Raw genomic sequence first — 16,999 nt, forward strand, 5'->3', positions numbered from 1 at the left:
AGAGTCTGTCACTGTTCAAAGGGATAAGCCACTAAATGTAGTCTTACAATCAAGAATATAATTTTAGAAATATTACCTGACATCAAGACCAAATATTTCAGCTGAACCTCTACTAGGGGAAACCATGCCTGTCAGAATATTGAAAAGTGTTGTCTTTCCAGCACCATTATGACCTATTATAGCTGTTATTTGACCTTCATAGATAGTTAGGCTGACCCCTGAAAGTGAAAGAAAATAATATTTAATAAAACGTATATTATGACAAAAATTTTGTAGATGTAAATATAATTCATTTATAGTAAGGTAGACATGCAAGAAGTTTTTTAGCAACAGATAAGGATGTCTTTTGGGCTTTTATGGATCTGAAGAAGGCTTATAACAAGATTGAGAAGAAGGCATTGTGGGAGGTGTTGCAGATATATGGGATAGAGGGATAGTTGTTATGAGCAGTCAAAAGCTTACATGTCAGTAATAAAACTTAGAATAGGGTTGTCACCATAGCTGTTCAATGTGTACATGGGGGTGGTAGAGGAGGTAAATGAGAGGATGAGTGGGAGGGGTTTGGAGATGACTGGTGAGAGTGTAGGGAAGTGTGAGGTGAGTCAATTGCTGTTTGCTAGTGACATTGTATGTGCCTGGGACAGAGGAGGGTCTAAGGCAGCTAGTGGCAGAGCTTGGGAGATTGTGTAGGAGGAGAAGCCAGAAGTTAGGTGTGGACAGAAAAGGGATGGTACATGTGTAAAGGAAAAGGGTGGTAGTAAGCTGGAGGAAAGTCTTAACCACTTCCATACGGTGACGCCTACATAGGCGGCATGAGGAGCAAGTGGGTACTCGATGATGCCGACGTCGGCATTTTGATTATATTTATTGTAGTCGTACCTACGTAATTTCCATTCTCTCTAAACTGGCTTCATCATATTTTCTATGGTTATCAAAATACACGGGTGAAAGAGAACGAGTGATTGAGCCCTAACTTTATTTTTTATAATGCGATTATTATGACGCAACATCACACGTCGGGCAGCTAATGCTGCCAGACGTGCGATGTGCCCCGGAGTGAAGAGGTTAAAGGAAGAAGCTTGAAGGAGTGGAGAATTTTGAGTATTATAGAGTGGGGGACTGGGATTGGAGGTAAACTGTAGAGTGAGGGAAACAAACTGTTGAGTGAGGGAAATACATAAGTATCTTGGGGGAATGATGAGTGTCATGAGAAAAGTTACCTGGGAATGAACACAGAAAGAAGACTGTATGAAGGGGTAACTATACCTGACACTTTATGGGATAGACTTGGAATGTATGGAAGGCAGAGAGGAGAAATTTAAATGTGTCTGAGATAAAGTGATTAAAGGGCATGGTGGAAGTTACAAGGATAGATATAGTGAGGAATGAGGAAGTGAGATAGAGAACAGGGGTGGAAACAGGTTGGCACATTGAGTCAGTCAAAGAATGCTGGGATAATTTGGGCATGTAAGGAGCAAGTGGAAAAGTAAGTAGTGAGTGAGAATGGAAGAAGTGAGTAAGAAAAGACTGGCACAAAGAATGACAACGGCAGAGGAGGGTGAGGTGAACTTGAGAAGTGGAGGACCATAAGTTGGATAGATAGATGGGGTGAAGGGGGCCTTGGTTAAAAGGGGAATGTCTGCTCATCAGGAAAGGGAGAGAGCAAATGACTGAAAAAATTATAATGAGAGAATTCATTCATATCTTATCACACCAGTGACTGTCACTTTGAGAAGGGGACAGTATAGTACAGGAAGCAGAGCAAGGAAATTAAAAATGGCTTATGTTAACACAGTTTACTATCATTCAATTGGTAAATAAGTGACTATTTGATGATAAACAAGTCTGTTATTTGTGTTTAGTAGAGACCAACCTTCCAAGAAATGAAGATCAACAGCTGGGAAATGAAAGATGAACTATCTGGAGACAAGACAGATGGCATTAAATGGAGGGTGGTGATATATTCACCTAGGTGTATTTACCTAATTGTACTACACAGCAAATGAGCAACACCCATGGGATCCTGCCTTTTATTCTTCAATTATCCTACCTAGCTCCAAAATTATGTATGGTTCCATCTTGTGTTATATCTCCTTATTTTCCAATTACCATACTTAGATGCATTCATGTACTGTTTGTATGTTATTCAAGGATGAAGTGAAGGCAGTTGTTAAGATGATGAAAGCAGGTAAGGCACCTGGTCTGGATGTATGCCATGTAGAATGTCTCAAAAAAGGAGGTACAGTGATGGTGGACTGGCTAGTGAGATTATTTAATGTTTGCTGGAGAGAGGGTAGAGTGCCAGAGGACTGGAGGAGTGCCTGTATAGTTCCACTTTACAAGGAAAAACAGGACAAGTGTGAATGTAGTAGTTTCAGAGGGATTAGCTTGTTAAGTGTAGTTGGGAAGGCTTATGAGAGGATCTTGATTGAGAGGATTAGGAGAAGACAGAGGGAGTAATTGGTGAGGAACAGTGTGGATTTAGGACAGGTAGAGGTTGTGTAGATCAGATTTTTGTGGTAAGACAGATATGTGAGAAAGCTATAGGAAAGGGGAAGGATGTTTTTTGGGCTTTTATGGATCTGGAAAAGGCTTACGATAGGGTAGACAGAAAGGCACTGTGGGAGGTTATGCAGATATACGGGATAGGAGGAAAGCTTCTAGGAGCTGTCAAGAGTTTTTATGAGAGCAGTAGAGCTTGTGCCAGGATTAAAAATGGAGAGAGTGAGTGGTCTGAGGTAAAGGTGGGACTTCGTCAAGGATGCGTTATGTCGCCCTGGCTGTTCAGCTTATACATGGATGGGGTAGTGCAAGAGGTAAATGCAAGGGTAGTGGGTCAGGGACTGGAGATAGTTAAAGAAAATGGAGAAAAGTGGGAGGTGAACCACCTGTTGTTTGCGGACGACACTGCGCTTGTGGCAGGATCGGAGGAGGGATTGAGGAAGTTGGTAACAGAGTTTGGGAGAGTGTGTGATAGAAGAAAGCTAAAGATAAATGTGGGTAAATGTAAGGTGATGAGATGTACAAGGGGTGAAAGTGGCAGTAGATTGGAAGTGAGCATTAAGGGAGAACAACTTGAGGAAGTGGATAGTTTTAGATACTTGGATGCAAATGTGGCAGGAAAAGGTGGAATGAAGGTGGAGGTAGAATGTAGATTGAGAGAAGCAAGTAAATGCTTTGGTGGATTAAAAAGTGTAATGAATAGACATTTGGGAATGGATGCTAAGAGGAGACTGTATGAAGGAGTGATTGTGCCAACAGCACTGTATGGGGCAGAAACATGGAACATAAGAGAGGAAGAGAGAAGGAGTTTGAATGTGTTTGAGATGAGGTGTCTGAGAAGTATGATGGGGGTTACTAGGCTAGATAGAGTGAGAAATGAGGAAGTGAGGAGGAGAACAGGGGTGGTAAGGGAGTTGGGAGATAGGGTTGATGAAAGAGTATTAGGATGATGTTGTGATGCATGAGGTGGAATGGGCGGGGGATGGGGGGTGAGGTAGTATGTGTGAGCAAAATTTTACACAGCCTGAAGGGATTTCTCCCCGTCTTCTCCTGTTAGGCATGGGGGGATGGAGAGGGGGGGTTGCCGATTTAATGAAGCGGCCTTGCTGTGGATGTGCTGTGTCTTGCGACACTGCTTCTGACCCAGGGCAATGGACAAGGTGCAGGGATGACCCGTCATCCAGGAGGTGCTAAGATAAGAGGGAGGGTGGAGGGGTGTGGAGTGTATTCAGGGATGGAATGGGTGGGAATGATTTTATGCCTTTTCCTTTTTGGTTACCTCCCTTGTAAGGGGGAAAAAGCCTTGGTATATGTATGTTATTCATGTATGTACTCATGCATGTTCCAGGTTGGGATGTATCACCTTCTAGACTACTCAAAGTATTTATGCATCTGCAAGTAGGAGAGGCTATGAAGGGGGGTTGGCAGTAACCCTAAGATTTGCAGATGACATCATTCTTATTTCAGAAAGAGCAGACGACTTGCAAGATTTGCTGAGCGATCTAAACAAAGAAAGTATCAAAGTAGGTTTAAAAATGAATAAGAGTAAAACCAAAGTAATGTTCAACACGAAAGTTCAAAGTAAAGAGATTGTAATTGATGATGAGAGTCTTGAGGAAGTTGAAGAGTATAATTATTTAGGTCAGATGGTGAAGGTGACGAAAGATCATGATAATGAGATAAAAAGACGCATCACAATTGGTTGGAAAATGTTTGGTAAGTATAGTAAAATCCTGAGAGGCTCTCTACCTTTATGTTTGAAACGTAAAGTTTACAACCAATGCATTCTACCAGCAATAATCTACGGATGTGAGTCTTGGAAGCTGACGTGGGCGATGGAAACAAAGCTAAGGACTGCACAGAGGAGAATGGAGAGATCAATGATGGGAATAACACTGAGAGACCGAAGGAGAGCAAGTTGGGTGAGAGAGCAGACTAGAGTGAAAGATATTGTGGAAGCAGTAAAAGAGAGGAAGTGGAATTGGGTAGGTAAGTTGGTGCGAACGACTGATGAGCGATGGAGCAAGTGTGTTACTGAATGGACGCCATGAGATAGGAAGCGTGGAAGAGGGAGACCAGACAGAAGATGGAGAGACGAGATCGAGAGGTTTGCGGGAGTGACGTGGCAGAGAGTGGCACGGTCGTGTGAATCATGGAATGCTATGAAGGAGGCCTTTGTTCAGCAGTGGACTCAGGATGGCTGATTTGATTTGATTTGATTTGAAGTAGGAGAGGACTATATGAAGAGGTGATTTTACCTAAAAAACTACAGGGCAACCTGGAATTTGAGGGAGGCTGAAAGGAGAAATTTAAATGTATTTACCTAGTTGTATCTTACGGAAAGGGGAGCTATGCTCATGGTGTACTTTGTAACTCTCCATTTATAATTTGCTCTTAAATTCTTGTACTGTTTTTGCACACATTGTTCTTTCATCTAATATATTCCACTTTCTTGGACTTACAAAAGGTTTTTGACAAAGTACCTCACAAAAAGCTAATAAGAAAAATTGAAACAATAGGTGGAATACAAGGAAAATTATTGGAATTGATGAAAGATTTCTTGAACAGCAGAAAAATGAGGGTGGTACTTACAGATAAGAACTCAAATTGGGAAGATATGAGAAGCAGAGTTCCCCAAGGCTCTGTATTAGCTCTGATAATGTTTGCTATTTATATAAATGACATGGATGAAGGCATGAAATGTTATGTGAACTTCTATGCAGATGTGAAACTATTAATGAGAGTAAGTACAGAGGAAGACTGTAAATCTTTCCAAGAAGACCTGGACAAAGTCTGGAAATGGAGTCAGAAGAGTTAAGTGAACTTCAACATTAAGAAATGTTGTATAATGGAATTTAGAAAAAGCAAAAATAGAATCTTGGGTCAATATAAAATTACAAAGGAAGTTAAAAAAGTAAACTGATGATACAAAACTGTGTGGAATGGCAAATGAACCTAAATATAATTACCCCTTACATGTATATATAAGGCATAGTGAAGATTTAGGTAAGATATAGTGAGCTCTAGTGAAGCTCTAATTACTTGATGGAAAATCATTCCGCATCATTCTGCTTGATATGAAATGAAAGCTTAGAGTCTGGGGAACAAATGTTGAGTACATTTTATCAAACTAATATCTCTGATTTTTTATTAGTTTCTCCGAATAATCAAAAAATGCTGCAAAACTCAGGTTTTATAAAAATAACCAATTTCATTTTATTTTTTTATTGTAGAAAATAAAGTGTATGATGTTTTCTTTCAAATGAAATAAATATTACAAAAATCCATAAAGAACAACCAAACATATTACAACAGAAAGAACAAAAACATAAACTTTACAGAACAAGGGATTTAAATTTTCGCAACCATTTTTTGCGACCATTTGTTTGATGGTTGCGATGTATAGCAAATCTCCAATTTCCTCTTTTGCTGATGAGGTGTAAGGTAAGGATGAATGGTGTGGTATGGGTGGAGGAGGTGTAAGGTGGGTGTGGCTAGTAGATGCTTGCAGTGTGCTGGGTGCAGCTGTGCTGCTTTTTTCTTCTTTCTTTTTCCTTCTTGTTTCTATTTCAGGCATTCATGGGCCCTTTCTGTATTCTGCCACTTCACTCTCTTGTTTCTTGTTCATTTTTCCATAATCACAGGAACAATACAGTGCAAGGAATCAAAATTGTTGCATACAGTGAGAGCACCAGGAGCCATATCACCTTACTTTGAACTTTTCAAGAGTACTGGTGCCCTGTCTCCATAAAAACAATTCTGTAGCAAAAAACAAAATAGCTATAGAAATGTTGACACTATTTCAATATACAGAATGTTTTTCTATACAATGGGGTTGCCAGAGGTTGCCAATATTTTATCTATTTTATGCTGTATAAAAAATAGAAACTAAATACAGCTGTATAACTTTGTATGAGTGTTGCCACCATCATATTCTTTTGAAATGTTTACCTAATATTCGCTCATGTACCAGAATTTTTCAAATGATCGCTGGCAACGCTCCCTTAAGTGATCATTTGCCATTCTGCACAGTTTTGTATCATCAGCAAATTTGGAGATGACAGATTTTAGTCCATGGTCTATATCATTTATATATACTATGAATAGAAGTAGCCCAAGAACGGAACCTTGAGAAACTCCAGTCTTAACATTTTTCCATCTAGAAGTTTTGCCATTTAGAACAACTCTGTTTTCGATCATTCAACCAATTAGTAGTCCAACTTAGTTGGCTACCACTTATTCCATGTGAAGCTAATTTAGCAAGTAGTCTTTTGTGGGGGATGGTATCAAAAGCTTTTGCATACATACATATACCAAGGCTTTTTTCCCCTTTCAAGGGAGGTAGCCAAAAAGGGAAAGGCATAAAAACACTCCCACCCATTTCATCCCTAAATACACTCCACACCCCTCCCACCCTCCCTCTCATCTGAGCACCTCCTGGATGACGGGTCATCCCTGCACCTTGCCCACTGCCCTGGGTCAGAAGCAGTGTCGCAAGACACAGTACATCCACAGCAAGTCCGCTTCATTTAATCGGCGACCCCCCCGTCTCTGTCCCCCCTTGCATATAAGGAGAGGACGGGGAGAAATCCCTTCGGGCTGCGTCAAAATTTACTCACACATACTACCTCACCCCCCACCCCCTCGCCCATTCCTCCTCATGCAATCACAACATCATCCATATACAACCATTCTCCACTCACCTCTGTCTTCCGTCCTCTCCCTTCCTTCCTCAACAGACATTCCCCTCTTCCCCAAAGCCCCCTTCACCCCATCCATCCACCTCATCCTAGGACGTCCCCTCATGTTCACTCCTTCCACATCTGCCTTCCATACCTCTTTCACTAGTCTTTCTTCACTCATTCTTTCCATGTGTCCAAACCATCCTAATATTCTTTCATCAACCCTATCTCCCAGCTCCTTTTTCACCCCTGTTCTCCTCCTCACCTCCCCATTTCTCACTCTATCCAGCCTAGTAACCCCCACCATACTTCTCAGACACCTCATCTCAAACACATTCAAACTCCTTCTCTCTTCTTCTCTTATGTTCCACGTTTCTGCCCCATACAGTGCTGTTGGCACAATCACTCCTTCATACAGTCTCCTCTTCGCATCCATTCCTAAATGTCTATTCCTCATTACACTCTTTAATCCAACAAGGCATTTACTTGCTTCTCTCAATCTACATTCTACCTCCACCTTCACTCCACCTTTTCCTGCTACACTTGCACCCAAGTATCTAAAACTATCCACTTCCTCCAGTCGCTCTCCCTTAATGTTCACTTCCAGTCTACTGCCACTTTCACCCCTTGTACATCTCATCACCTTACTTTTACCCACATTTATCTTTAGCTTTCTTCTATCACATACTCTCCCAAACTCTGCCACCAGCTTCCTCAATCCCTCCTCCGACCCTGCCACAAGCGCAGTGTCGTCCGCAAACAACAGCTGGCTCACCTCCCACTTTTCTCCATTTTCTTTAACTATCTCCAATCCCTGACCCACTACCCTAGCATTCACCTCTCGCACCACCCCATCCATGTATAAGTTGAACAGCCAGGGCGACATAACGCATCCTTGACGAAGTCCCACCTTTACTTCAAACCACTCACTCTCTCCATTTCTAATCCTGACACAAGCTCTACTACTCTCATAAAAACTCTTGACAGCTCCTAGAAGCTTTCCTCCTATCCCATAAATCTGCATAACCTCCCACAGTGCCTTTCTGTCTACCCTATCATAAGCCTTTTCCAGATCCATAAAAGCCCAAAAAACATCCTTCCCCTTTCCTATAGCTTTCTCACATATCTGTCTTACCACAAAGATCTGATCTACACAACCTCTACCTGTCCTAAATCCACACTGTTCCTCACCAATTACTCCTTATGTTCCTCTCCTAATCCTCTCAATCAAGATCCTCCCATAAGCCTTCCCTACTACACTTAACAGGCTAATCCCTCTGAAACTACTACATTCACACTTGTCCCCTTTTCCCTTGTAAAGAGGAAGGAACTATACAGGCACTTCTCCAGTCCTCTGGTACTCTACCCTCTCTCCAGCAAACATTAAATAACCTCACCAACCAGTCCACCATCACTGAACCTCCCTTTTTAAGACATTCTGCATGGCATCCATCCAGACCAGGTGCCTTACCTGCTTTCATCATCTTAACAACTGCCTTCACCTCATCCTTCCTTATTTCTCCTCCATTCTCCTCACTCATCACTCTCATTTTCTTCGCATTTCCCACTGCAGCTATCTTTCCTTCCCTATCCTCCTTCACATTTAGCAACTCCCTAAAATATTCTGCCCATCTTCCCCTTACTGCTTTCTCTTCCATTATCATCTCTCCATCTGCACCTTTTACCTTTTCTTCCCTACTTGATTCGCCTCCTCTTCCTCTCTTAATTTCTTTCCAAAACATCTTTTTATTACTTTCAAAATTTTCTGTCATACTCTTACCCCAAAGTCTAGATATATCTATGTTGTTTCTTTTGTCATAATTTGTGATGAGACTGTGTTGTAGAATTTGGGTAAGTTAGTCACACAAGAACATTTCTGACTGAATCCATGTTGGCTATCTTTTGTCAAACAGTTACTTTCTAAATGATGTTTGATAGTATCTTTGGTGATAGTTTCTATCATTTTTCCTACAACCGAAGTCAAGCTTATATGCCTGTAGTTATTTGGTTTCTTTTTGTAACCTTTTTTGAATATGGGAGTAATGTTATCTAACTTCCATTCTCTTGGGACATCACCAGATATGATGGATTTCTTGAAAATAATTTCTAATGGAAGAAAAATATAATTTTTAATTTCCTTTAACATTCTTGGATGCCAACAATCAGGCCTGATGTTTAACTTTGAGTTTTTCTATACACCTTTTAATTTTTTCTTTTGTTATATTTACCATAGCAAGATCATCCTAGACTTTTCACACAGGTTTCAGTATGGAGTTCACTTTGAGGTATTTTGTTTATGAATATTGAGCTAAAATAGTTGTTTAAAATATCACACATTCATTTGAATATTCAAGTTGACTGTCAGCAGATAATAGTGGGCCAATGTGATTCCTAATAACCTTTTTATCTCTAATGTAACTATACTGTAGAATTCTTTGGGATTCTCTTTGGATTTATCAGTAATATTCATTTCGTATTGTCATTTTCATTTTTTTATTGTCTTTTTTAAATCTCTCTGTATTATTACATAACTTTGATTGTCATTTGGTGCATCTGAGCACATGTATTTCTTATAAGCCTGTCTCTTATTAGCAATACTTTTTCAGTTTTGTTGCACATATTTGCATACCAACAGTCTACAAGCAATTCTTCCAGCCAGCACCAGTGCACACAGTTGCACACACGGAAGAAGAGTTGGTGTACTGACCCAACTCAGGACCTCATCTCTTAGGTCAAGCAGGGTCAAAGAGCATTTATCTCTGGATTACCTTTCAGCCCATGCTGCCGTTTCGACTCCAACGGATGAAACATGATACCACAGACTGCAGTATTGATCATTATTTCTTGTCTAATGGTTCTACGTCCACTTGGACATAAATTGTACATATATTTAATTAGGATTAAAATAATGTACTTACATATACCAAGGCTTTCTCCCCCTTACAAGGGAGGTAGCCAAAAAGGAAAAGGCATAAAATCACTCCCACCCATTTCACCCCTGAATACACTCCACACCCCTCCACCCTCCCTCTCATCTTAGCACCTCCCAGATGATGGGTCATCCCTGCACCTTGTCCACTGCCCTGGTCAGAAGCAGTGTTGCAAGACACAGCACATCCACAGCAAGGCTGTTTCATTAAATCGGTGACCCCCCTCTCCGTTCCCCCCATGCATAAAGGAGAAGACGGGGAGAAATCCCTTCGGGCTGCGTCAAATTTTTCTCATACATACTACCTCAACCCCCACCCATTCCACCTCATGCATCACAACATCATCCATATACAACCATTCTCCATTCACCCCTGTCTTCTGTCCTCTTCCTTCCTTCCTCAACAGACATTCCCATTCTTCCCCAAAGCCTCTTTCACCCCATCCATCCACCTCATCCTAGGTTGCCTCCTCATGTTCACTCCCTCCACATCTGCCTTCCATACCTCTTTTACTAGTCTTTCTTCACTCATTCTTTCCATGTGTCCAAACCATCCCAATACTCTTTCATCAACCCTATCTCCCAACTACCTTACCACCCCTGTTCTCCTCCTCACCTCCTCATTTTTCACTCTATCCAGCCTAGTAATCTCCATCATACTTCTCAGACACCTCATCTCAAACACATTCAAACTCCTTCTCTCTTCCTCTTGTTATATTCCATGTTTTTGCCCCTTACAGTGGTGTTGGCACAATCATTCCATACATACTCCTCTTGGCCTCCATTCCCAAATGTCTATTCCTCATTACACTTTTTAGTCCACCAAAGCATTTACTCACTTTTCTCAATCTACATTCTACCTCCACCTTCACTCCACCCTTTCCTGCCACATTCACACCCAAGTATCTAAAACTATCCATTTCCTTCAGTCACTCTCCCTTAATGCTCACTTCCAGTCTGCTGCCACTTTCACCCCTTGTGCATCTCATTACTTGACTTTTACCCACATTTATCTTCAGCTTTCTTCTTTCACACACTCCCAAACTCTGTCACCAACTTCCTCAATCCCTCCTCTGATCCTGCTACAAGTGCAGTGTTGTCCACAAACAACAGCTGGCTCACCTCCAACTTTTCTCCATTTTCTTTAACCATCTTCAATCCCTGACCCACCACCCTTGCATGCCTTGATAAGTTACCTTCCTCATGATGAAGAACCCTAATAGTATATACATAGATACAGTTAAATTATACAGAAAACTGCATTTCTTCACATCTATTAGACATTTTGTGACAATTTTTTCTCATGCCCTCATTAATTAATCCCTCCCATCACTAATCAAGAGATCTCTTCTGTCACTGAAGACTAATTCCATTAGCAGTCTGAACAGTGTAATCAAGTCACCTTTTCCTCTTCAATCTTTCAATGTGGACAGATCTAAGGGTTCTGTCTCTCCTTGAATGGCTTACCTGGCAGGTTGGGAACCGGTTTCGCTGCTACCCTTTGTATCCTCTAAATAATGGTTATATCTTTCACTCTATGTGGGGACTATACAAGTGATGTATATTCCAGTCTTGGATAGATAAAGGCTTTTATGAGTTTTTTCATCATCTTTTCATCCATACAGTAAAAAGCCACCTTAATATTCTGAAGCAATCCTCTTATCTCTCCCATAAAGTTACTGATGTGTCTATCAGGTGACAGATTCTCTTTTATTAACTTTCCCAAATCTTTCTCTTCTTTTACTTTTGTAATGGATTCACTTCTCAAGGAATAATTCAAAGATGGTCTTTCTAAGTTACTGCCCATTTCCAATAGTTTGCATTTTTTGGTATTGAAATTCATTTTCCATTCTAGGTTTCATGCAAATACAGCATCTAGATCTACTTGCTACAACTGACCATCCTCCTCATTAATCATCCAGCTTTAACACAATACCAAAACAGAGAATGCCTGGCCACAGAAAAAAACTGTCCCATATGCAATCACTACACAGAAGACACCAAGTGCCTCATCCTACCCAGGAAACAATACAATATTTCTTCCTTGAGTGACTTATGGGCCAACCCAATGGCTATTACTAGTTATCTGGGAACTGTGGGTCTCCTGCAAGAGAGAGCTGGGGGTAATGTATTGATTTACATAATCTTCTTCTGGGACAGTAGGTAGGAGATAGTAATGACCCTTCATCCATGAGGAGATAGGATGAAAGGGAAACAAGAGTTGTGGATGAAAGTGGAATGGGTGGGAGTGGGTTTCTTTGACTGACTACCTCCCTTATAAGCCTTATAAGAGAGAAGGAACCCCTTGGATATATATAGAATCTTCTCTTTGTATTCACTCCCAAATATCCATTTCTCATAACACTTTTCATACCACTCAGACCTGACATTCATTTGAATCACTTATTCCGAAATTCACTTCCACATTCATTCCTTCAATGACTACTACAACTGACTCCATATACTTAAAATTCTCCACCCTTAACATTCACATGCAAGCTACTACCATCATCATTTTTCATATATCTCATCACTTTACTTTTGTCCACATTTACTCTCAACTCTCCTTTCTCACATTTTTCTGTATAAAGTCACTAAGCACTGTGGGTAAGAAAGAGATATTAGTATGTGGATAACAGCTGATAATGATGAAATTAAACACCAACCTTTTACAGCTTGTACTGGCTCCTTCCCACGTGACTTGAATGTCTTCTGGATGTTGCTCAACTTCACTGCTTCCTTCCCTCTCAAATCTACTGAAACTGGCTCAAAATCTGGATTAGCTTCCCCATCTAACCCACATCCATTATTGTCAGCAGCATCCAAATGAGATACCTGCAGAAAAAAGAATGAAAAAAAATATATATATAAACTAATGAACTTAGTAAAACAAGATGAAATTTTATTTCTTTTTAAATTGTACAGTATTTCTGTATGTTCCTAGAGCATGGCATAAAAATGATAATATTAACAGCAATCAGTCCAATGCCCCAGGTCTCTCTTGCATGAACCCCACAGTTCACAGGTAACTGGCCCCAGTCACTTGTTTAGACCATAAATAAAAAGAGATCTTGTGTTGTCTGGACACAATGAGATGTGGTCAGTGTAGAATAAGGTCCTCAGTGTCTGTGTGGTGGTTGCATCTAGGGCAGCTAGAGTCTATCTATAGACAGATAAATGGCATTTTTTTTTAAACCTTTTATTCATGGGCACAGAAAGCTTCTTAGCAACAGTAGTGATCAACCCCCCCCCTCATTAAAATAGGACATAATCAAGTGTAAGGACAAGGAAGAAAAGGCATCAATGACTGGCCATGTATTAGGGATAAGTCAGACAACTGTACCCACTGTATAGACAAAGCCTGTATGCTGTCCCACATGAAAGGTACAAATCCCATGCATTCAAATGTGATAACTATGCATGATGAATGGTTGAAAATACCACAGAATTATTTTATTTACCATACAGAATTTACATACACACACACAGGAAACTCATTACAAAAGCAGAAGAGGAGAAAGACTTGAAGGAGTTGATAAAAGAAAACCTGTCACCTGACAGACATATCAGCAGGACTGTGGGAGAGACATATGGACTACTACAATAGATTAAAGTGGCATCCAATTATATGTATGAAGAGATGATGAAAAAACTCATTGAAACCCTGATACACTCAAGATTGCAATATACTCTTTCATCAACCATATCTAACTCCCTTTCCACACCCACTCTTCTCCTCACCTCCTCATTTCTCACTCTATGCAGCCTAGTAACCCCTATCATACTTTTCAGGCATTTCATTTCAAAATACTAGATATAGAAACAAAGAGAAACCATTGAAACTAGACTTAATATTAACTTCTGAACCAGATATCGTGAACGAAATGGAGTATAAAACACCAATTAGAAAGAGTGACATATACTAATAGAGTTTGAATTAAAAAGACAAAAAGATGTATGAAGGATTGATAAACACAGAGAAGGAAGATTAATGTACAACAAAACAGATTTTGTAAAACTTAGACAATTTTTCCAAAACGCAAACTGGGATAAATTCTCCCAAGAGGAAATAAAGATGGAAGACAAATGAAACATATTCAAAGAAAAGTACAAGGAAGGAATTGATAAATATGTACCAAATAAGAAGAAAAGAGATTCATATAAAGTGTTGGTATAACATAAGATGCAGTGAGGCTAAAGACAGAAGAGACAAAGCCTGGAAAAGATGGAAAAAAAACAATCCAAATGGCAAACATATATAAAACTTAGGAATGAATATGTGAATATATACAGGAAAGAAAAAAAAACTACGAAAAAGATATTATAAATAAATGTAAGGATCAACCTAAACTCTTCTACAGATATGTAAATGATCAATTAAAAGACAAACACGAAATTGTAAAACTGAGTGAAGGAAATAAAGAATATACAGATGACACAGAAATGGCAGAAGTTATGATCAGACATTTCAGGTCTGTTTTTACAATTGAGAGCTCACACATTTGGGAAGATAGACAACGAGAAACATCCCGAAAAATGAAGGAAATAAAGGTAACACAGAAAGAAATAAGAGACCAAATAAAAAACCTAGATGTTAAGAAATCATATGTACAAGATGGAATTGCAAATTGAATACTGAAAGAGTGTATAGGCGAACTGACGGACAAATTATACGAGATAATAGACTTTTCACTCTAAGAAGGAAAGGTATTGCAAGATTAGAAAGACACATAGTACCAATACAGACGCTCCTCAACTTACGTTTTAGTTACGTTCCGAACGGCTGAACATAAGTTGAAAATGAACGTAAGTTGTTACTGTACTATACATCCGTAAATTCTATTACCATATCTTATAAAACACCCCTAAATCATTAATTATACACATAACATTGTAAAATAATACAAGAAAACTTGGACAAAATATAAGAATAGAGTCAGAGGTGTGAAATGAACTTGAACATTAAGAAATGTAGTATAATGGAATTTGGAAAAAGCAAAAATAGAATACATACATACATAAATATACCAACGTTTTTCCCCCTTACAAGGGAGGTAGCCAAAAAGGAAAGGCATAAAATCATTACCACCCATTCCATCCCTGAATACACTCCACACCCCTCCACCCTCCCTCTTATCTTAGCACCTCCAAGATGACGGGTTATCCCTGCACCCTGTCCACTGCCCTGGGTCAGAAGCACTGTCGCAAGACACAGCACATCCACAGCAAGGCCGCTTCATTAAATTGGTGACCCCCCCTCTCCATCCCCCCATGCATAAAAGGAGAAGACGGGGAGAAATCCCTTCAGGCTGTGTCAAATTTTGCTCACACATACTACCTTACCCTCCATCCCCACACCCATTCCACCTCATGGATCACAACATCATCCATATACAACCATTCTCCATTCACCCCTATCTTCTGTCCTCTCCTGTCCTTCCTCAACAGACATTCCCCTCTACCCCAAAGCCCCCTTCACCCCATCCATCCACCTCATCCTAGGACGTCCCCTCATGTTCACTCCCCCCACATCTGCCTTCCATACCTCTTTAACTAGTCTTTCTTCACTCATCCTTTCCATGTGTCCAAACCATCCTAATACTCTTTCATCAACCCTCTCTCCCAACCCCCTTTCCACCCCTGTTCTCCTCTTCACCTCCTCATTTCTCACTCTATCTAGCCTAGTAACCCCCATCATACTTCTCAGACACCTCATCTCAAACACATTCAAACTCCTCCTCTCTTCCTCTCTTATGTTCCATGTTTCTGCCCCATACAGTGCTGTTGACACAATCACTCCTTCATACAGTCTCCTCTTAGCATCCATTCCCAAATGTCTATTCCTCATTACACTCTTCAATCCAACAAGGCATTTACTCGCTTCTCTCTATCTACATTCTACCTCCACCTTCACTCCACCTTTTCCTGCCACATTTGCACCCAAGTATCTAAAACTATCCACTTCCTCCAGTCGCTCTCCCTTAATGGTCACTTCCAGTCTACTGCCACTTTCACCCCTTGTACATCTCATCACCTTACTTTTACCCACATTTATCTTTAGCTTTCTTCTATCACATACTCTCCCAAACTCTGCCACCAACTTCCTCAATCCCTCCTCCGATCCTGCCACATGCACAATGTCATCCGCAAACAATAGCTGGCTCACCTCCCACTTTTCTCCATTTTCTTTAACCATCTCCAATCCCTAACCCACTACCCTTGCATTTACCTCTTGCACTACCCCATCCATGTATAAGTTGAACAGCCAGGGCGACATAACGCATCCTTGACGAAGTCCCACCTTTACCTCGAACCACCCACTCTCTCTATTTCTAATCTTGACACAAGCTCTACTACTCTCATAAAAACTCTTGACAGCTCCTAGAAGCTTTCCTCCTATCCCATATATCTGCATAACCTCCCACAGTGCCTTTCTGTCTACCCTATTGTAAGCCTTTTCCAGATCCATAAAAGCCCAAAAAACATCCTTCCCCTTTCCTATAGCTTTTTCACATATTTGTCTTACCACAAAGATCTGATCTACACAACCTCTACCCATCGTAAATCCACACTGTTCCTCACCAATTACTCCTGTTCCTCTCCTAATCCTCTCAATCAAGATCCTCCCGTAAGCCTTCCCAACTACACTTAACAAGCTAATCCCTCTGAAACTACTACATTCACACTTGTCCCCTTTTCCCTTGTAAAGTGGAACTATACAGGCACTCCTCCAGTTCTCCGGCACTCTACCCTCTCTCCAGCAAACATTAAATAACCTCACCAGCCAGTCCACCATCACTGTACCTCCTTTTTTTTTAGACATTCTGCATGGCATCCATCCAGACCAGGTGCCTTACCTGCTTTCATCATCTTAACAACTGCCTTC

At 40.5% G+C, this 16,999-nt stretch overlaps 1 protein-coding gene across 1 annotated transcript in view; it reads right to left on the reverse strand.

Moving 5' to 3' along the window:
* LOC143022043 (ATP-binding cassette sub-family A member 9-like) overlaps window positions 1-16,999 on the reverse strand; it is a 152,218-nt gene that overhangs the window by 124,767 nt on the left and 10,452 nt on the right. The window contains exons 2-3 of the mRNA XM_076179981.1: window positions 12,780-12,948; window positions 77-218 (exon numbers count right to left, since the gene is read on the reverse strand). Of these exons, the coding sequence (XP_076036096.1) occupies window positions 77-218; window positions 12,780-12,948 (311 nt within the window). The remainder of the gene's footprint in view (window positions 1-76; window positions 219-12,779; window positions 12,949-16,999) is intronic.

Source organism: Oratosquilla oratoria, chromosome 3 (genome assembly GCF_046742065.1).
Source record: "Oratosquilla oratoria isolate Oo_2021 chromosome 3, ASM4674206v1, whole genome shotgun sequence".
NCBI classification, from domain to species: domain Eukaryota; kingdom Metazoa; phylum Arthropoda; class Malacostraca; order Stomatopoda; family Squillidae; genus Oratosquilla; species Oratosquilla oratoria.